This window comes from Petromyzon marinus, chromosome 75, assembly GCF_048934315.1.
Source record: "Petromyzon marinus isolate PM22_M1 ecotype Great Lakes invasive population chromosome 75, UKy_Petmar_22M1.pri1.0, whole genome shotgun sequence".
NCBI lineage: Eukaryota > Metazoa > Chordata > Hyperoartia > Petromyzontiformes > Petromyzontidae > Petromyzon > Petromyzon marinus.
This window is the reverse complement of record NC_133741.1, coordinates 886,451-907,432: the sequence shown is the minus strand read 5'-3', so window position 1 is coordinate 907,432 and position 20,982 is coordinate 886,451. Positions and strand designations below refer to the sequence as shown.

The 20,982-nt window shown below is 48.6% G+C and overlaps 1 protein-coding gene across 1 annotated transcript in view; it reads right to left on the bottom strand.

Annotated features, from left to right (window-relative positions):
• LOC116957476 (uncharacterized) overlaps positions 1–15,937 on the bottom strand; it is a 36,197-nt gene extending 20,260 nt beyond the window's left edge. Inside the window, exons 1-2 of the mRNA XM_032979652.2 lie at positions 13,388–15,937; positions 10,816–10,948 (exon numbers count right to left, since the gene is read on the bottom strand). Of these exons, the coding sequence (XP_032835543.2) occupies positions 10,816–10,948; positions 13,388–14,915 (1,661 nt within the window). The 5' untranslated portion in view covers positions 14,916–15,937. The remainder of the gene's footprint in view (positions 1–10,815; positions 10,949–13,387) is intronic.
• Between the last annotated feature and the right edge of the window lie 5,045 nt (positions 15,938–20,982).

Below are 20,982 nucleotides of genomic sequence, written 5' to 3'. Positions count from 1 at the left end.
GGGCGACGGCGCAAGCAGAGAGAGCCGACACTGACTCACTCACACATCATACACTGACTCACTCACACATCATACACTGACTCACTCACACATCATACACTGACTCACTCACACATCATACACTGACTCACTCACACATCATACACTGACTCACTCACACATCATACACTGACTCACTCACACATCATACACTGACTCACTCACACATCATACAATGACTCACTCACACATCATACAATGACTCACTCACACATCATACAATGACTCACTCACACATCATACACTGACTCACTCACACATCATACACTGACTCACTCACACATCATACACTGACTCACTCACACATCATACACTGACTCACTCACACATCATACACTGACTCACTCACACATCATACACTGACTCACTCACACATCATACACTGACTCACTCACACATCATACACTGACTCACTCACACATCATACACTGACTCACTCACACATCATACACTGACTCACTCACACATCATACACTGACTCACTCACACATCATACACTGACTCACTCACACATCATACACTGACTCACTTACACATCATACACTGACTCACTCACACATCATACACTGACTCACTCACACATCATACAATGACTCACTCACACATCATACACTGACTCACTCACACATCATACACTGACTCACTCACACATCATACACTGACTCACTCACACATCATACACTGACTCACTCACACATCATACACTGACTTACTCACACATCATACACTGACTCACTCACACATCATACACTGACTCACTCACACATCATACACTGACTCACTCACACATCATGCACTGACTCACTCACACATCATACACTGACTCACTCACACATCATGCACTGACTCACTAACACATCATACACTGACTCACTCACACCATGCACTGACTCACTCACACATCATACACTGACTTTCTCACACATCATACACTGACTCACTCACACCATGCACTGACTCACTCACACATTATGCACTGACTCACTCACACATCATACACTGACTCACTCACACCATGCACTGACTCACTCACACATCACACACTGACTCACTCACACCATGCACTGACTCACTCACAACATGCACTGACTCACTCACACATCATGCACTGACTCGCTCATCATGCGCTTACTCACTCACACATCATACACTCGCACAACCACTGACCCATTCACTCATCATACACAGGTTCACTCATTGTTTGCTGGCTCACTCGCACATCATACACTGACTCACTCATCATGCGCTGACTAACACATCGTGCGCTGACTCACACATCATACACTCACTCACACTGCCACTGACTCGCTCACACATCATACACTTGCTCACACATCATTCACTAACTCACTTTTCATACGCTGACTCGCACATCATACACTCACTCACGCTGCTGCTGACTCACTCATCATATGCTGACTCGCACATCATGCACTCACTCACTCTGCTGCTGACTCACTCACACATCATACACTGGGAGTGTCGTGCTGCCAGCTATGGCTGCAGTTTTTTTGTCCTACGTGTTATGTATATCGTTTATTGTTAAATTTAAATTCGCAGTTCCTATGATTATTGTTGTTACATTGTTTTTACAGCTTTATTTTGGTGATTCGAAAACATATGGTTAATATAAATTGTCTCGTGATTGTTGTTGTTGGCTTGCACCACATTGATTTTTGCACACAGCGTTTTAATACGTTTTTTGCGTGGAATATTTGCTGGTTTATTCCAGAATGTTTCTGTTACGCGTTGTCGCTTTAAGATGTTCTGTGTTCAAATTTTGTTTGATGCAGTTGCACCCGACTTAAGAGCCGCATGGCTCACAGGGCTATACCTAATAAATGAAACTTGAAACTTGAAAACTTGAAGGATATGGACTTTGAGGCACATCCTAGAGCCCATTGTGCCATAGTTCTTCACTGGAGTCTCATCCAGCTCCATGTAGTTTTCGACCTTGTGATTGCCCAGCAAGCCACGAACCACTGCGATAAAGCTGTTCCAAGCCGCTTTCTCCTTACTAGTGAGCTTCTTGGGGAATTCATTGCACTCCAGGATCTTCTTCATCTGTGGTCCGACGAAGACACTGGCTTTGACCTTTTTCTCAGACAGCTTAGGGAAGAAGTCTTGAAGGTACGTGAAGGCTGCCGAATCCTTATCTACAGCTCTGACAAATTTTTCATGAGGCCCAATTTGATGTGCAGTGGTGACATCAGCACCTTCCGGGGGTCCACCAGTGGCTCCCACTTGACGTTGTTCCTCCCCACAGAGAACTCGGTCCGCTATGACCAGTCCCGCCTGTGGTGCGCCTTGGTGTCCCTGCTGTCCCAAAGGCAAAGATAGCAAGGAAACTTGGTAAACCGCCTTGGAGACCCATCAGGAATGCCATAATTTAAAAGTTTCCGATGACCTGCCAGCCATACTCATCATACTTCAAGGCGTCCAGCAAGGTCTTGATGCTGTTGTAGTCCTCTTTGAGGTGCACCTAGTGAGCCAGGGGAAGAGACGGGTACTTGTTACCATTATGGACCAGCACGGCTTTGAGGCTCCTGGAAGGGCTGTCAATGAAGAGGCGACACTCATTCTGGTTACAGGCGATGCCAATTGCCTCGAACAGACTGGTCACATTGTCGCAGAAGCAGAGCCCATCTTGACGGGTGAAGAAACTGCAAAAAGTTTGGTGACACTTTCTCTGATCTGCGACTTGCACACTTTCATCCAAAGAGTTCCACTGCTTGAGCTTAGACGTCAAAAGCTCGGCATTGGACTTGTTGAGACCAATATCTCTGATCAGGTCGTTGAGGTATTTTTGGTTGGGGTAGTATGGGTTTCTCTTCTCAGCTCCACCTCTGAAATTGTCATCTGGATCTACAACGTCTTCCTCGCTCTCTGACTTGCTGCTCTCTTCTAGAGACGGCTGCTCTCTCTCTCCAGAGGAGTGGGTACGGGGAGCTCATGGCAGTGTGGCATCGGGGTGATGGATGAAAGAAGTGATAGTAGGTGCATTCTTGCCAGTCCGACGTTTGAAAGGGTCCACCATGCAGAAGTAGCAGTTGCTTGAGTGGTCAGTGGGTTCCCACCAAATTCTTGGGATAGCGAACTTCATGACTCTGTTTTCCACCCTGTACCATCCTACAAAATACATTTATTTCACCCATAACTAATGTGTAAGAGATTCTCTCACAATTTTTACATATGATATATATTTTTTCAAAAACATTGAAGATTGTAAAACATTTTAACATTAAAAACTTTTACCATAATTTTTTTTAAACACATTTTATAACGTAAAATTCCGAGCAACAATTGTCCATCTTACCGTCCAGAGTTTTTTTTGCATTGCTCGCAGGTGAAATGAGGTGCCCAGGGTTTGTCTTAATCCCTGACAGGCATGCCAAAATATGTCTTGTAGGCCTCACACATTTTAGCAGATGCTTCCACAGAGTACTTTTTCGCTCTTGTCTTGATAAATTGGCCACAGACATAGCAAAATGCGTCTGCCGGATGCTTGCAGCCTCTTGATGCCATCTCAGAAAAATGCAGATATGTATCCACTTAAGCAACTGGAACGAAGATGAACTGTGGGCTTAAGGTCCCTGTATTTATACTACTATTTATATTAATGGAAAGTTCTAGAATGTTCTAGAAGTTTTCCAAGTTTACCCAGCACTGAATCTATCTGGAATGTTCTGGAAAATAGGTACATTTAAAAATAGTACTGTCCTGGTCACAAAAGCAAAGTTTGTGAGGAATAATAGCCATTTTCTGTATTTTTCAAGCATAAGCAATTAGGAAATAACACTTACTACCCAGGAACAAAAACAAAATAGTTAAACAGTGTAATCAAAGGCTAGATGACAGAGACTGCATGGATAATACCGCACTTGTATAACACAAACCAAGGGACTTGCTGAGATTTAAAATGATAAAAATATAATATTTTTATGCCTATTTTGTTGTTGTAATATGCCACATGATTAAGTTACACTAATAATGAGAATAATTCAAAATTATGAGGTGCATTCCATCCTATGATCCCAATGCGCAATGCATGAATAGCAGGAAACAAAAAACAAAACCAGGGAAAACGACCAATCAAAAGAGGGAAGGCCACCTTAAAGAGATAGGTGTTCAAAGCGGACTTAAATATATCAACCATCTCTGATTGCTGATTTTAAGTGGCAAGGCGTTCCATAGCTTGGGTGCCACGCCAACGAAAGCCCCACCACCAAAAGAGCGCAACTCTAGAGACCTGAGAGTGCTGAGCAGTTGGAGATCAGGAGATCTTAAGGACCTTGATGGAATATATGAATGTATTAGTCCCTGCAATTAATGTGGGGTGAGCCCTTTTAAAGCCTTATAGGTTAATAGCATTATCTTAAAATCCACTCGGAATTTGGCTGGTAACCAGTATTGTTGTGTAACGGGCAACCTTCTTTAATAATCAAAAGTATGACTACGAAGCACACGACTTTGTATTCAAAGTGTTGCTGGCGCAGTGCATTTTGCGAAGGTTTGTTGTTGAAAACAAAAAAAGAGCTCACCCCATGGCGGTGCCGATGTTTTGTCTACAAGGCCATGCGGTGTTGCTCGTGCCGACTGTGTTGAAATGTTATTGTTGTCTGTGAGTGTGTGTGCGTGTAGGTGAGTGGGTGGGTGTGTGAGTGGGTGGGCGAGTGTGTGAGTGTGAATAAGTGTGTGGGTGGAAGAGAGTGAATGAGTGTTTGGGTGAGTGTGTGTATGGATGAGTGTGTGAGTGTATGAGTGGGTATGTGTGAGCGTGAGTGAGTGGATGAGTGTGTAGGTAGGTGGGTGAATGTGTATGCGTGAGTATGTTTCGCGACCAATATTATTCATGATAAGGGTTTTTGGTTAGATCGCATAAGTATACATATGTCATAACCCTCCACCACTCGACACAGCTAGTAAGGTTTATAACGTAAACAACACACCAGTTAGTTACTACTTCAGTCCAACGGTGTGTTGGAGAGTAAATCCACAACATTTATAATTTGAATAGGACCTTTCGCTGTTAATTACATCTTGCATCATCGGGCGATTTGCCAGAATAGTGAAGCCATCCACCTGCTTCCAGTCTTAAATAGAGCAACACAACGTAATCACTGAAACCATCAGGTGCAGAAATCAGAGGCGGGGGACGGGGGGGGGGTATTGCAATTATATAATAGATTAATAATCATGTAATTAGTGTGCGTTTCCTCTATAAGTAATTGTAATGTAGTCTTCTTCAAACAGCTTGTCCCAGTCATGTGGGGTCCGCCATCTTTGCCAACCTTCTCCACACCGCCACGTCCCGTGCCATCTCTCCCGCCGCTCCTCGGGCCACCATCTCCAACCGCACCACATTGCCCCACCTCTTATTCTGCCTTCCTCTTGATCTCTTCATCTAACAATTACTTAATAACACCCTTCCAGGTCGCACTAAGCCAGGAGTTGTCACAGCGGTTATATTAAATGCATTTCTCTCAATTTCAAAGGATTCTCGAATTAGTTTTACACAACACTTCAACTTTATAAAAAATCAATTGAGTGTCATTTTTGGCAAACATGTTCTGCAACTGCCGACAGTTGTGTTTGAAAGTTTAAAATATTTATTTGGTGTTCTTTTAGTTTTACTCTAATGTTACATCCCGTCTGTCCAATAGAGCATCTTCCACATCGGCAATTAATTGCCTAAGTTGATAACTTAGGCAATTAATCTTTAGTACAAGATACTAGTTTTTGAATTTTGTGTACCGTGCCAAATCTTATTTAGGTTTTTTTGCTTTTCCAAAACTCGAGCTAACTTGTCTGTTACTCGATATATGGTATTTTAATTGTTTTAATAACCTGTTCGCTTTCAGAAGTATTGCTGTTCGATCTTAGTTTGGCATGCAATGCTCTGTTCATTTGAACATTATTGTAGCCATTCAATCATAGTGCTTCTTTAAGATCTTTAATCTCTCTCCACCATCTGACACTGTTTTAATCCGATGTATAAGCGTCTTGATGAGAGAGCATTTCTGTGCGGGGTGATGATGATAATCTGTATTCAGATAGGCATCAGTGTGCATTCCCTTTCAGTAGACGCTGTGTTATTTTACCATTTAGGCCGCGTCCGAGCAAAATATCCAGAAAAGGGAGTGTGTTATTCACCTCCATTTCCATGGTGAACTGGATGGCTGGGTTTTGTGAATCTTTCCCATGTGGCCAGACAAACAAATTGTCATCTACATATCTAAACCAAAAAGATGGTTTTAATGTACTTTAAGCAAGTACTCTTGCTTCATAGTTTTCTCTGTACAGAAATCACCTCTCCATACAAAAATAAGTGTTATTTAGACAATGGCCAGCTAGTTTTGGAATATTTTTTTGTAAACCTGTCTTATGTACTAGCGTATTGAGTAATTTAAGTGACTCGTTAACTGGAACCTTAGTAAATAGATAAATTACATCAAAGCTCACCAGAATGTCATAAGGGTTAAGTTTAATATATTTAATCACATTCACAAGATGTTCTGAATTTCTTATGAATGAAGATGTCCCCCTACCCCGCCTCTGATTTTTGCACCTGATGGTTTCAGTAATGACGAAATCCTGCTCTATTTAAGACTGGAAGCAGGTGGATGGCTTCACTATTCTGGCTAATCGTCCGATGATGCTGGATGTAATTACAGCGAAACGTCGTATTCAAATTGTAAATGTTGTGGATTTACTCTTCAACACACCGGTGGGGTGATGCAGTAACTAATTGGCGCGTTGTTTACGTGATAAAACCTTACAGGCTGTGTCGGGTGGTAGAGGGTTACAACGCATTTATACTTACGCGATCTAACCCAAAACCTTTATTATGAATGTGTGAGTGAGTGTGTGTAAGTAGGTTAGATTGAGTGTGTGAGAGGGTGGGTGGATGAGTGGGTGGGTGAGTGTGAATGAGTGTGTGGATGGGGGAGTGTGTGAGTGTATGAGTGGGTATGTGTGAGTGGATGAGTGCGTGAGTATGTAGGTGGGTGAGTGTGTATGAGTGGGTATGTGTGAGTGAGTGTGCGTGAGTGGGTTAGAGTGAGTGTGTGTGAGTGGGTGGATGAGTGTTTGGGTGGATGAGTAATTTGGTGAGTAGATGAGTGAGTGGGTGAGTGTGCGTCAGTGGATTCGTGTAAGCGAGCGAGTGTGTGAGTGATTGGTTGAGTGGGTGAGTGTGTGTGAGAGGTGGGAGTATAGCGGTTAGCGCGTTGTGCTACTAACCCGTGTAACCGAGTTCGATTCCCGCCACGGCCAAAACCAGTGACGAATTATCTGAACTAGTCCTGGGCCTCCCCTAGGTCAACTCAGCCTCAAATGGGTACCTGGTGCGGTATATAAATATCGCTACTGGGGAGACAAAGGCGGCCGGTTGTGGTGCTGGATACCCACAAGCCGTGCAGCCTTCATTGGTGCTCGCTAACAGCGCTTCCCCCAAAAGTCTGGGAGGGATTTTTGTCTTGTATGAGTATGTGGATGAGAGTGTGGGTGAGTGTGTGGATGAGAGTGTGGGTAAGTGTGGGTGAGTGTATGAGTGGGTTCGTGTGAGTGAGTGTGTGAGTGAGCTGGTGTGCGTGAGTGAGTGAGTAAATGTGTGGGTGTGTGTAAGTGAGCTGGTGAGTCTAAGTGAGTGTGGATGTGTGAGTCGGTGAGTATGAGTGAATGGGTGTGTGTGAGTTTCAGGAAAGGGTGGTCCTGCACAGATGCCATATTTTCTGTCCGTCTGCTACAGCAGAGGTGTAGGGAATTCCAGCAAGACCTACATCTCTGCTTTATTGACCTGGTCAAGGCCTATGATATCATCAGTAGGCCTGGGCTATGGGTTGTTCTTCGTGCTTTTGGAGTGCCTGACCCTCTGCTCAAGATCATTAAGGACCTTCATAATGGTGAGCGGGCCCGGGTAAAACTACGTGGCCGGGAGTCAGAGCCATTCCCTGTACACCTTGGGGTGCGACAGGGATGTCCTCTGGCTCCCACATTATTTAACATCTATTTTGACCACGTAGTTCGTGAAGCCTTCAATAGCTGTACCGGGGGAATCTCCATTTGGTACAGATATAATGGGAGGCTGATCGATGCCCTGGTGCGTTCAAGGGATGGCTCCCTATTGCTCAACCACGTTATGTATGCCGATGATTTGGTAATAGCTGCTCATTCAGAGGAGGAGTTGGAGACGCTGCTGCTGAGACTGGAGCGTGCCACTAAGAGATGTGGCCTTACCATCAGCCCCACCAAAGCTAAGCACCTGCCTGGGTATTTTTTACCATTGGACACTCCACCCCCACAACTCCCAATCGTTGATGGGGCAGTTGTGGAGAGAGTGGAGAGTTTCCCATACGTGGGCAGTGTGCTTATGACCGGCTCCAGTTTAACAGCAGAGGTTTCACTCCGAATCAGTCGAGCGGCAATATCTTTTCATCGGTTGCGTAACGCTGTGTGGAAGCTACCTGGCCTGTCACTCCGCACTAGCTTCAGGTCTTCTCGGCCACGGTCATTCGCTCCCTTCTCTACGCTTGCAAAACGTGGATCCCCCTAATGGAACATCTTTGCCGGTTAGAAACATTTAGGATAGCCTGCAGTTGTGGAGAGAGTGGAGAGTTTCCCATACCTGGGCAGTGTGCTTATGACCGGCTCCAGTTTAACAGCAGAGGTTTCACTCCGAATCAGTCGAGCGGCAATATCTTTTCATCGGTTGCGTAACGCTGTGTGGAAGCTACCTGGACTGTCACTCCGCACTAGCTTCAGGTCTTCTCGGCCACGGTCATTCGCTCCCTTCTCTACGCTTGCAAAACGTGGATCCCCCTAATGGAACATCTTCGCCGGTTAGAAACATTTAGGATAGCCTGCCTACGATCCAACCTGGGTTTAACCAGGCTCGATTGTGTGAGGAGCTCACAAATCCTTGAAAGATCTGGGCAAGGTCCCATCGGTGAGCTCCTCCGGCAGGCAAGGCTGCGTTGGCTGGGTCATGTACCCCGCATGGCCAGTCACCGCATGCCGAAGCAGCTTTTGTTCGGCCGGATCGAGGGGGCTAAACGGGCGCGCACGGGCTAGAGAAAAGATAAAGTGATGTGGTACAGGAGGACGTGGAGATGAGTGGACTTGCGATTACTGATACCAGCGGTGTCAAGATCGGCTTCTGTGGAGGAGGCTCGTGAAGGATGCTACTGGGCAGTTGGAGGCAGTCGCCCTCCAACAACAACGGAGAACAGAGAAGCGACGCTCACAACAACGAGCGGAGCGCCGGGTGGCTAAAGCACAGCAGGTTGGCACAGTAGGGGGCACAGGTGGTGCATCAGCCAGTCATCTCAGTCATCTTAGTCAGTTGACCCGTGGCACTTGGGTCTGCCCCCGTGACCTCCTGCCAGCGGGCGTTCGACACTTCACGTGGCCTCAAGGTGCACATGGCCTGGCACAAGCGTCGTGGTGACGTCACCGCCACTTAGTGGCGAATGCCAGTTGTTGTGTGTGAGTGAGCTAGTGTGTGTAAGTGAGTGTGTGAGTCAGTGTGTGTATGTGAGCTGGTGAGAGTGTGAGTGAGTGTGTGGAGCTGGTAAGTGTGGGTGAGTGTGTGAGTGAACTGGTGAGTGAGTGTGTGAGTGAGTGTGTGAGTGAACTGGTGAGTGAGTGTGTGAGTGAGTGTGTGTAGAGCTGGTGGGGAGCGGTAACGTAATGGTTAGTGCACTGATCTACGAACCTGGCGACCCGAGTCTGTGCCGAGTTGCTGTTCCGATAGCAATGCAATCAGCGGGGCGGAGGGGGAGAGAGCCTCGTACGGGACGCGGAGTTCGGAACACACACGGAGAAATTCTCCTGAACCCCCCTCCCAACTTGGACTCCTCGCCCCTTGTAGCCCCACCCCCCCATGTACTCCCTCTCCCCTAACCCCCCCCCCCCCCCCCCCCCACTTGTACTCCCTCTCCCATACATTCCTCACAGCAGCGGCTTTTGGATAACCATCGAACAAAGGCGGTCTACACATTGCATGCTTTAAGATGCACTTCTGCGACCGTCTGGAACGCTCCTCCTTCCGATATTAGGAAGCCGCTGGAGCTCTGCACCTTTACATAATCTAGATTGACAAACACATTCCTATAGAACCGCATTATGTGTTTAGTTTGTTGTCCTTCCCCCGCTCCTCCGCCGATTAGCACGGTTGACTTAGTACGGTGCCAAAGAAGTTCAACATACGTACATCAGGTTGATGCACTGGTGAGTATAGTAAATAATACTAATATTGTAATGAAAAATATATTTTATTGCTAATACCTAAGCATTAACACTTTACGGAACGCCTCCCCATGTAGTGTTGGCTATGTACGGTGAGAAAGAAGTTTAACATACAGACATACTAGTATACACTCCACTACTATACGACACGACGTGGCACGGCGTGCCACCGATGTATCTCACACGGCCGAACACCTCTGGACTCTCAACTAAATAATTTTAATTTATCCGGTAAGTCCCCACTGAGCAATGCATCTCTTTTCCAGAAGCGACCTGGCCATCACAAATGGCAGCCCAACAAAGTGACATACCATCATGTGAAAATTTATAGCAGCCAAATGCTATCAACGCGTTATTTCGATATATGCAGGGAAAACCGGAGGGCCCGGAGAAGAATCCACACGACCACGTGGAGAGAGAAAGACACGCAAACTCCAAATATACAGCAGGCGTCAGGGTCAGGATCGAACCCACAACCTCATGTATATCAGGCAAGGTAGTTCACATCTCCGAGCCACTGCGACTCACCCGTGGTCGCACGCGCAGTGCGAGATGGTGTGCCAGCGGAGGTTGCGGTGTCCGTATTTGTATCGGAACGCGTCGATCACGTGCTCGCAGTGGTCATGGTCGCGGCAGCAGCGATCCGTCTCCTCGAACTCGCCTGTGGGTGCACCGGAGAAGACAAAAGGTCCCCCATGTAGCCTTCAAAGGGACTCCCGGGTCAAGTACTGTTAGTTCGCAAGCAGCACCAGCAGTAACGCCTGTGAAGGGCTCGGCATAGTGGCACACCCCTGGGTGGTGGAGCAAAATCACCACAACCACCACGCCAGCTCGGCCGCCTTTGTCTCCTCCCCAGTACCGATGTCTACTATGCACCGCACCAGGTATACTCATTTAAGGCTGAGTCGACCTAAGTCTAGGCCCCTAGGATCGGTTCCAATGTTCCTCGCTGGTTAACGGGCGCCGCGGTGGTGAGACGTTATCTATCTCGTCTGGCATGCAGGAGGTCATGGGTTCGGCCCCGACCCTGCCATATATTTGGGGTCTGCGTGTTCTCTCCCTCCCCGTGGTCGCTTTGATTATTTCTCCACATTTCGAATCAACATGCACTTCAGAGTATTTGGCTAATGCTAGACATTTCCACATGATATGCCACTTCGTTGAGCGATCGTTTGTGGCCAGGTCGCTCCTGAAAAAGTGTTATAGCTCAGTGGGGCCTTACTTGGAAAAATAAATTAATGTAATCGTTTATTAGTTTAGTTTATTGTTCGTGAGTGGGAGTCCCATTTAGAGGTCTCTTGACCCCCCTCCGCCCCCTCTCCAACCCCCCCCCCCCCATTACCTCCGTTACCCCTTCCATCATCTCGCACGTGCCAATTCGAACCTCTCAGCCAATTTTGTGGCCTCGAAGTCCCCAGACGACCAGAGAGAGCCAGTGGGAGGCTTCCTGCGGTGGCTCCTTAAGGACTGCTTCGTGCCGTTAAGTCTTAAGGATCATCACCATCTCGTATTCACATTGCATTATGCGGCTCTTGAAATATTGAGTTTGTTACTGAATGCCCGACCCTGATTCTGACTTAATCTCCACACGTGGCCAACTAAGTATTTTCTCAACTGTGTCACGAGATCTTTAAAGTCCACATGATTACAGCCGCAGTCTGTTCCATCAGCCATCGTCGGTTAAAAGACAAAGATCCCCCTAAAGCCTTCAATAGACTGTTGGCGCAAGCGCTGTTCATACGCAGCACCTATGAAGGCCGACACGTGGGGGCGAGTGGCCAGCACCACGCCTGGCCTTTTTTGGCTCCCTAATGGCGATGTTTCCACAATCGCACCAAGTACTCCTTTGAGGCTGAGTCGACCTAGGGGAGGCTCAGATCTGGGTTAGAGTCGACCTAGGGGAGGCTCAGATCTGGGTTAGAAAATCGTCACTGTTGTTGGCTGTATGCGGGAATTGAACTCTGGTCGCCAGGTCCGTAACGCAAACCGCTACACTGCCGCTCCCCACAATAAAAAGGCACATATCACAAATACTGAGCGTTTATGATTGGACTGTGGCGGGGATGTTGCAAAATTGTAGTAGAAAATCTAAAGGAATGGCACTTATATATTATGAACCTAGGCAACTGCCTTGTATGTTGCTTATCTAGGGTAGGATATATAACATGAAGTGGGAGTATTGTTAATCCGTATTAGGAAGTCTAAGTGCATTCTCGCAATTCCATTCTCACCATTACTTGTTAATCACTGAGGCTCACAGAGCAAGGCTAGGGCTCTTATAGTGTTCAGTGCTAATCACTGAGGCTGAAAAAGCCAGACTAAGGCTACCATAGAGTTCAGTGTGAATTATTTAGTGTCACAGAGTCAGATGAATACTCTCTTATTGTTCAGTGTAAATTCATCCCCAAGAGTAAATTATGCCGTGAAAAAGCATCCTATTTATTTTACAAATTGAAAACAGGTAACTCTATATATTTTATCTCAGTTGGAACGTGGCCTTAATAATGGCCCCTAAGTTCATAAATGCTTTTGAAAAGTAGCGGTGAAAACTACGTGCTTCTAAAGAGTGGCAACGATTCCTATTGTAAAGGACGCCGAGAGTGTAAACTCTCTTATTAATTAAGTAAATGCATGCTCACTTGGTTTCAAGGTTGTGTGAGTTCAAATAGCGTTCTCAACTTTAATTTGGCGAGGAGCTACACGGGGAGGAGTAGACATAGGGTGCTCAATCTGATTGGAAGGTGGAGAACCTTTAAAATCTGATACAATTTTCTGAGTGTGGTCGATCTGAAGACCAGTCTCCCATAATACTTACAAATAATTTTGCATATTTGCTTTGTTTGCATCATTTTGACGGCATCATTGCTATTATCAAGGCGCTATGCTTCACAGGTGGCTATTGTATTTAGTATTCCAGTGTGGGGGAGGGGGCGATATCACTATATTTTTATACCCATTGAATTAATTTCGCGAGTAATTTTCCAATTGTGCTAAATGTTGGCCCCGTGGTTTTTGGCGCACGTGGCCTCCTGTGTTTTTTTTGGCGAATCGCTCCACGGGATCTCTCATGTCCATTGTGAAGTAAGCACCTCCAACTCACCCAGGTGATCGAAGTTGTCTGCGCTGTTCCCGGCCCCGCACCACAGTGTGCCGGGGTATGTGAAGCCTCTCCTCACTCGACGCTTTGCCCCAGCGACGATCGCCGTCGATGCCCCAACTTTCTCCTCCGTTTCCACCTCTCCATCCTCACCTTCCCCGATGGCCACGTATCCTCCAGTCGATGCTGCCTCTTGTGACGATGCATGCTCCGATCCTTCCTTGCTCAGCCTGTGGTCTTTCCCCGAGGTTGCTTCTATGGAGCTCTCTGCGATGACCGATTTGCTCAGCGGCAGCGGAATCCATTTGCTCAGCAGCAATCTGTCGACACGAGTCTGGTCTGACTCATTCGTTCTCTCCCAAGGTACGTCGGTGACTTGCCGCTCGACCAAAGTCCACAACCGATTGATGATGGAGCTGTCGGGTGATTTTCGTTTCGACGACCTTCCGGTGAGGACTGCCGGTGGCATCTTCTCACTGGTGCTCTCGCCCGAGCCACTGTGGGACATCTGCTGTGCGTATCTGGAGCCCCTGGCGTTGTGGTTCAACAGCGCCGCCCTGCACGCCGTTCTCAGGCTGCCAAAGGCTTCGCTCTCGGACATGACGCTCAACGCTGCGTGGACGAGTGCCCCAGCCCCTAGACGCAGGGCCCAGGCTCCAAAGTCCAATGCATCTGCACCCAGCTCAAAGACTTCGGCTCCGAGGTCCAACGACTCTGTTCCGAAATCAAATGATCTGGCTCTATAATCTGACGGCTCTGTTCCAGACTCGAATGCCTGCTTCTGGAAATTGGACTCTGGTCCGAAATTTGATTCGGTGCCAAAGTGGAATTCTTTTGAGTCAAAGTCAGACTTCTCTATCCCTAAATTAGATAGTTTTGATGCAAACTTGAAAGCTTCCATTCGATGATTCAGCTGCTCTGTTGAAAAGCCTGAATTCACGACCAATTTGACTGCCTTTCTGTCACCGCCGGAACTGTCCATTCCAAGATCCAATGACCCTAATCCAAGCACTAACAAGTTTTTAAAAAAAGCTGAGTTTTCCTTTCCAATGCCCGATTCCATGCCAAAACGAAATACTTTTGCACAAAACCTGTACGTTTCGCTTTCGATGCCCGAAAATTCTGTGCCCAGCGCAAACGCTCCCAACGTTAAGTCTGAGACCACCTTTCCAAGCCGCGATATTTTCCGCTCGACTTCTGACACTCTCTTAGCCAGCTCCGACGCCCCTGCGCCAACCTCGACCGCCCTTGGCCAGTAGCGAGACGACTTCCCAACTGCCACGAGTTTATCCCCCCGCCTCCTCTCTCTCATGTGCTCGCCGCAATTTAAACTTTTCCCACCAGATTCTACTTCCTCCCTCTGGCCACGTGGCGCCTGGTCACATGACACTTGGTCGGATGTGTTCCCGCCCACATTGCCGCCACCTCCCAGGACTACGCCAGGGTCATGGTTGGACACAGGGTTGTGTGAGGGTTCGCTCCCGATACAGAGGCACAAGCAGAGCGTGGTGAATGCGAGTGTTAGCCGCATGGCCACTCTCCTGTGCAGTAGTTTTGTGCGTCACTCTCTGTGCCCGTCTATACTCTCACTATGTATGGCCAGTATAATCTTTATTTGTGTGCCTATTCTCTGTGTATATATGCAGTTTTCAATGTATATGTATATCGATAATAGTTCCCTTGGTTATCAATATATTTTGTGTGAGAGGGTGTCAGTGTGTGTGCGAGAATGCGTAAGAGTGAGTGTGTGAGAGAGTGAGTGTGTGGGAGCGTGTGTTTTTGAGTGTGTGTGAGAGAGCGTGTGATGCTTTGAGAGTGTGAGTGGTGAGAGAGTGTGTGAACGAGTGTGTGTGGGTGAGTGTTTGACAGAGTGCATGTGAGAGAGACTGTGTGATTGCGTGTGAGTGGGTAATAGAGTGCGTGTGAACGAGAGAGTGTGTATTGATAGGTGTGAACGAGTGTGAGAGATAATGTGTGTGTGAGGATATTAGACTGAGCCTGGGAGAGAGTGTTAGACTGGGAGAGAGCGTTAGACTGGGAGAGAGTGTTAGAATGAGAGAGATTATGAGCCTGGGAGAGAGCGTTAGACTGGGAGAGAGTGTTTCACTGACTGAGTGATCCTACCTGTGCGTGTAGAGCCCTAACCCTAACCCTCCACCCGTGTGCCTGGGCAGTCGATGCCTCTACGCGAGTCCGTGTCACCCACGTGTTGTGAGTCCCTGTAGCCCCACGCGTTGTGAGGAGTCCGTCTCACTAGCTGGTCAATATGATGTATCCACTCCCTCTGTGTGTGTGAGATGAGGCTGGAGCCAAGGGGACCGGCCACGTCGCTGGTGATGGAGACTACGAATGCGCCAAAGCGATCCGCGCTCCTATTTATGGGCGAGCGAGGCTGGGTGTTTATGTGTGTGTGCGTCTGTGTGCGTCATTTTGGTGTCTGTCTGTGTGTACGCGTGCCCGTCTTTGTGTGTGTGTGTGCGTGCGCGGTAGGGTAGTGGTTAGTGCACTGTGCTACGAACCCGGCGACCCGAGTTCGATTCCCGCTCACGACCACCACCAGTGACGATTATCTGAACCGGTCCTGGGCCTCCCCTAGGTCGACTCAGCCTCAAATGAGTACTTGGTGCAGTGTGTAAACATCACTATTGCGAGACAAAGGCGGATGGGCGTGGTGCTGATCACCCACTTTTTCGTATGCCACAGTGCCGGTCTTGTGTGAGCTCGCTAACAAAACTTGCCCCAGCAGCCTGTTGAAGGCTCTATGGGGGATCTTTGTCTCTTGTGTTTTTGAATAGCAACGCAGCCCCTTTAAAGTGATAACAAATTCATAATGAAGTCCTCCCATTTGTTACGAAACATTCACCAAGCCCCCCACCAGCCCCCCTCCTCTCAAATCCCCCCCTCACCCCGCTTCCTCCATCCCCCTGACAATGAATGAGCGAGACGCAATCAGAGGGGAGGTGCACGGGTGACCCAGAGGGCTTCATAATGGCCGTGTCAGAGACACTCACCCGTCACGGTGGATACCCTGGGTTCGAGCCCTGGGTCTGGGTCTCTCGCTTTATCTTCGTCGAGGTGGTTGCTATACTGTATTCCACCTCTGAGGAGCAATCATGAGGGTGGCTGAGCAAGTGGGGTTGATGCCGGGTCCGTGAGAGTGTTCATGAGTGTGTCAGTGAGTGTGTGAGAGTGTGCCAGTGTGAGTGAGAGTGTGAGTGAGTGTGAGTTTCTCAGTGTGTGTTTCAGTGTGTGTGAGGGAGCGTGAGAGTGTGAGTGAATGTGAGAGTGTGAGCGAGTCAGAGTGTGTGTGTCAGTGTGAGTGAGTGAGAGTGTGAGTGAATGTGAGAGTGAGAGTGTGTGTGTGTGTGGAGTCTGTATATTGTCTCCCTGCGTGAGTGCCTGGGTGAGTGTGTGAGTGAGACAGTGTGTGTCAGTGTGAGTGAGTGTGTGAGTGAGTGTGAGTGAATGTAGAGTGTGAGTGAGAGTGTGTGTGTGTGGAGTCTGTATGTTGTCTCCCTGCGTGAGTGTGTGAGTGAGTGAGAGTGTGTGTGTCAGTGTGAGTGAGCGTGTGAGTGAGAGTGTGTGTGTGGAGTCTGTATGTTGTCTCCCTGCGTGTGTGAGTGAGAGTGAGTGAGAGTGTGTGTGTGTCAGTGTGAGTGAGCGTGTGAGTGAGAGTGTGAGTGAATGTAGAGTGTGAGTGAGTGTGAGTGAGTGAGAGTGTGTGTGTGTGTGGAGTCTGTATGTTGTCTCCCTGCGTGAGTGTGTGAGTGAGAGTGAGTGAGAGTGTGTGTGTCAGTGTGAGTGAGAGTGTGAGTGAGTGAGAGTGTGTGTGTGTGGAGTCTGTATGTTGTCTCCCTGCGTGAGTGTGTGAGTGAGAGTGAGTGACAGTGTGTGTGTCAGTGTGAGTGAGAGTGTGTGTGTGTGGAGTCTGTATGTTCTTTCCCCGTTCTGTAGAGTGTTGGAATACCCACACTTTACCCCACTACACCAGACCTGCCAAGCGGGGCAGGAGGACGTGGGGAGGAGGGAAGGGAGGAGGAGGGAAGGGTGACGAGGAAGGGTGGAGGAGGGGGCGCTGTGGGGGGAGGTGGCCAGAGCTGAATGCAAGAAACGCGCACAGCTAATGTAAGTGCCGCGCCTGGAGGTCGAGGTGCCCCTGCTGTGACCGTGACGCCGCGACCGGGAGCATCACCGCCATGTCCTGCCGCTGCTGTTTGTGGATCCCTCCCTCTCAAGGCCGGGGCGCGACCTTGCGCTCCCATCAGCGATATGAAGGGATGCGGAGGATGATGATGTTGGCAGCGTGGTTACATTCCTGTCACGGTGGTCGCTTCGTCGAGCCAATTTGTCGTGATAACTTGTTCTTGGTGTTGCTGTTTGTGCTGCTTTTTTGTTATGGGTGCCATTTCTTAATTTGTTTATTATTATTTTAGTGGTTTTTGCTTGGTAGTAGTTGTCGGTATGTCTATCTGTGAAAAAGAGTTTCATAGCTCATCTGATTGCTCTAGTATCAATACAGATTATACGTGTTTTCGTAGCCTATTGCGTATATGGCAATTGGCCCTTGTATTTATTTATTTAATGTCGAGCGTTGCAGGATGCTGTTGACATGAATGATACTGCTATATGAAGTTAAACTATTATTATTGCTATCATTTGTGATTTCCAGGTCGCTTCTGAAAAACGAGCGAATAGCTCAGTGGGATTCGCCTGGTAAGATATTAAAAAAAATAGTTTGTAGTTTAATTTGTTTATTTTGCTGAAGTGATTTTCTTACTTTCCGATTTAAAGCTTTCGTGACTGCAAGGATTAATCTTCTTTGGTTCTTTCGGTAAGGTCACGTAGAATGATAATAAAATAATAAAATAACAATAAAATTCTCACGACGTTTCGGCCACAACGCAAGCGGCCGTCTTCAGGTGAAAGGTACAGACCTGTCGGGACGACAGAGCTTCAATGAACGAAGATTCGTAGCGACTTTTAAGCTGGTTGGGAGAAGTGAGGCACCTTGACAAAGGGGTTTACATATCAAATAGCTGAGGGATTAGTTTGTGACTGGTCACAGGAATAGCTATGTTAAAGTCAAAACCTACACATCCACAGAGGCAACTAGTAATTTAGCATTGAAATAGCTAAGGGATTAGCTTGTGCAAATAGCTGAGGGCTTAGCTTGATTTTCTTACCTTTCTTACCTTTCCTATGCTTTGCACTCTAACGTATTTGCGTGTATTGTGTTGTTGTAACGTACTAACCTCGTGCCCCTTACTGGACGTTTGTGAAAAAGTGCTTCATTACTCATCGGATTCCTCCAGGATGAATACAGATTCTGACTCTGAACTAAGTAACCATCCAGCCAGGCAGCACGGTCACTGAGTGAGAGAGAGAGAGAGGGAAGGGGTAAGGAGAGCAGAGCGTGACATCTATTGTGAAATATTTCATTTAAAAAGGGGGGGGGGGGGGGGGGGTGGCGGTTTACATAAAGCAAAGCATTAAAAAAAACCGAAATGATGAACGAAGCAAAGTGCCTACTACACCGAGCATCTTCTTCTTTCCTCTGATCGTAATCAAAGAGAGAGAGAATGTATGAGTTGGCGGATAAGTGGGTGGGCTTTGCAAAGTGTAACGCTCACTGCGAGGTGATCCCAGTGCTGTGTGGTGGCCGGGCTCATCAGTGCACATGCTGTGTAGCCCTCAGATGAAACATGTGACAGGTGACCTTTTGGGCAATAGCCCTTTCGAATCGAACGTGAATAGAGAAGAAGGGGTGATTGCGCCATAAACGTGACCTGTGGGTGGGTGAGTGTGGGTGGTTGGGTGAGTGTGAGTGGGTGGGTGAGTGTGAGTAGTTGGGTGGGTGAGTGGGTGGGTGAGTGTGAGTGGGCAGGTGGGTTGGTGGATGACAGTGGGCGAGTGGGTGTGGGTGAGTGGGTAGGTGAGTGTGAGTGGGTAGGTGAGTGGGTGAGTGGGTGGGTGTGAGTGGGTGGGTGGTTGAGTGTGAGTGGGTGGGTGTGAGTGGGTGGGTGGATGAGTGTGAGTGGGCGGATGAGTGTGAGTGGGTGGGTGTGAGTGGGTGGGTAATTGAGTGTGAGTGGGTGGGTGAGTGTGAGTGGGTGGGTGAGTGTGAGTGGGTAGGTGGGTGGGTGAGTGGATGGGTGAGTGAGAGTGGGTGGGTGGGTGAGTGTGAGTGGGTGGGTGAGTGAGAGTGGGTGGGTGATTTTGAGTGGGTGGGTGTTAGTGGGTGGGTGGATGAGTGTGAGTGGGTGGGTGAGTGTGAGTGGGTGGGTGAGTGAGAGTGGGTGGGTGAGTGTGAGTGGGTAGGTGTTAGAGGGTGGGTGGGTGATTTTGAGTGGGTGGGTGTTAGTGGGTGGGTGGATGAGTGTGAGTGGGTGGGTGAGTGTGAGTGGATGGGTGAGTGAGAGTGGGTGGGTGAGTGTGAGTGGGTAGGTGTTAGAGGGTGGGTGGATGAGTGTGAGTGGGTGGGTGAGTGAGAGTGGGTGGGCGTGCGGATGAGTGTGAGTGGGTGGGTGGGTGTGAGTGGGTGGGTGGGTTGGTGAGAGTGGGCGAGTGGGTTTGGGTGAGTGGGTGGGTGAGTGTGAGTGGGTGGGTGAGTGTGAGTCGGTGGGTGAGTGTGAGTGGGTGGGTGAGTGTGAGTGGGTGGGTGAGTGTGAGTGGGTGGGTGTGAGTGGGTGGATGAGTGTGAGTGAGAGTGGGTGAGTGTCGGTGAGTGGGTTGGGTGAGAGTGGGTGATTGTGGGTGAATGATTGTGAGTGTGTGGGTGAGTGTGAGTGAGCAGGTGGGTGAGTAAGAGTGGTTGAGTGTGAGTGGGTGGATGAGTGAGAGTGAGCGAGTGGGTGTGGGTGAGTGAGAGTTGGCGAGTGGGTGAGTGTGGGTGAGTGGGTGGGTCAGTGGGTGAGTGTGTGTGGGCGCGTGTGAGAGGGTGGGTGAGTGAGAGTGGGCGAGTGGGTGGGTGAGTAAGAGTGGGCGAGTGGGTGGGTGAGTGAGTATGAGTGGGTAGGTGAGTGTGAGTGCGTACTTGGGTGAGTGAGGGTGGGTCAGTGAGTGAGTGTGAGTGGGCGGGTGTGAGTGGGCGGGTGGGTGGGTGAGTGAGAGTGGGCGAGTAGGTGAGTGGGTGGGTGAGTGAGTGTGAGTGGGTGGGTGAGTGTGAGTGAGTAGGTGGGTGAGTGAGTGAGAGTGGGCGAGTGGGTGAGTGAGTTGATGAGTGAGTATGCGTGGGTAGGTGAGTGTGGGTGAGTATGTGGGTGAGTGAGAGTGGGTCAGTGAGTGAGTATGAGTGGGCGGGTGTGAGTGGATGGGTGAGTGTAAGTGGGTGGGTGAGAGTGGGCGGATAGGTGGGTGAGTGAGAGTGGGCGAGTAAGTCAGTGGGTGGGTGGTTGAGTGAGTGTGAGTGAGTAGGTGGGTAGGTAAGAGTGAGTGAGTGAGTGTGAGTGGGCGGTTGGGTGGGTGAGTGAGAGTGGGTGAGTGTGGGTGAGTGGGTGGGTGAGATTGGGTGAGTGGGTGAATGATTGTGAGTGGGTGGGTGAGTGTAAGTGAGCAGGTGGGTGAGTAAGAGTGGTTGAGTGTGAGTGGGTGGGTAGATG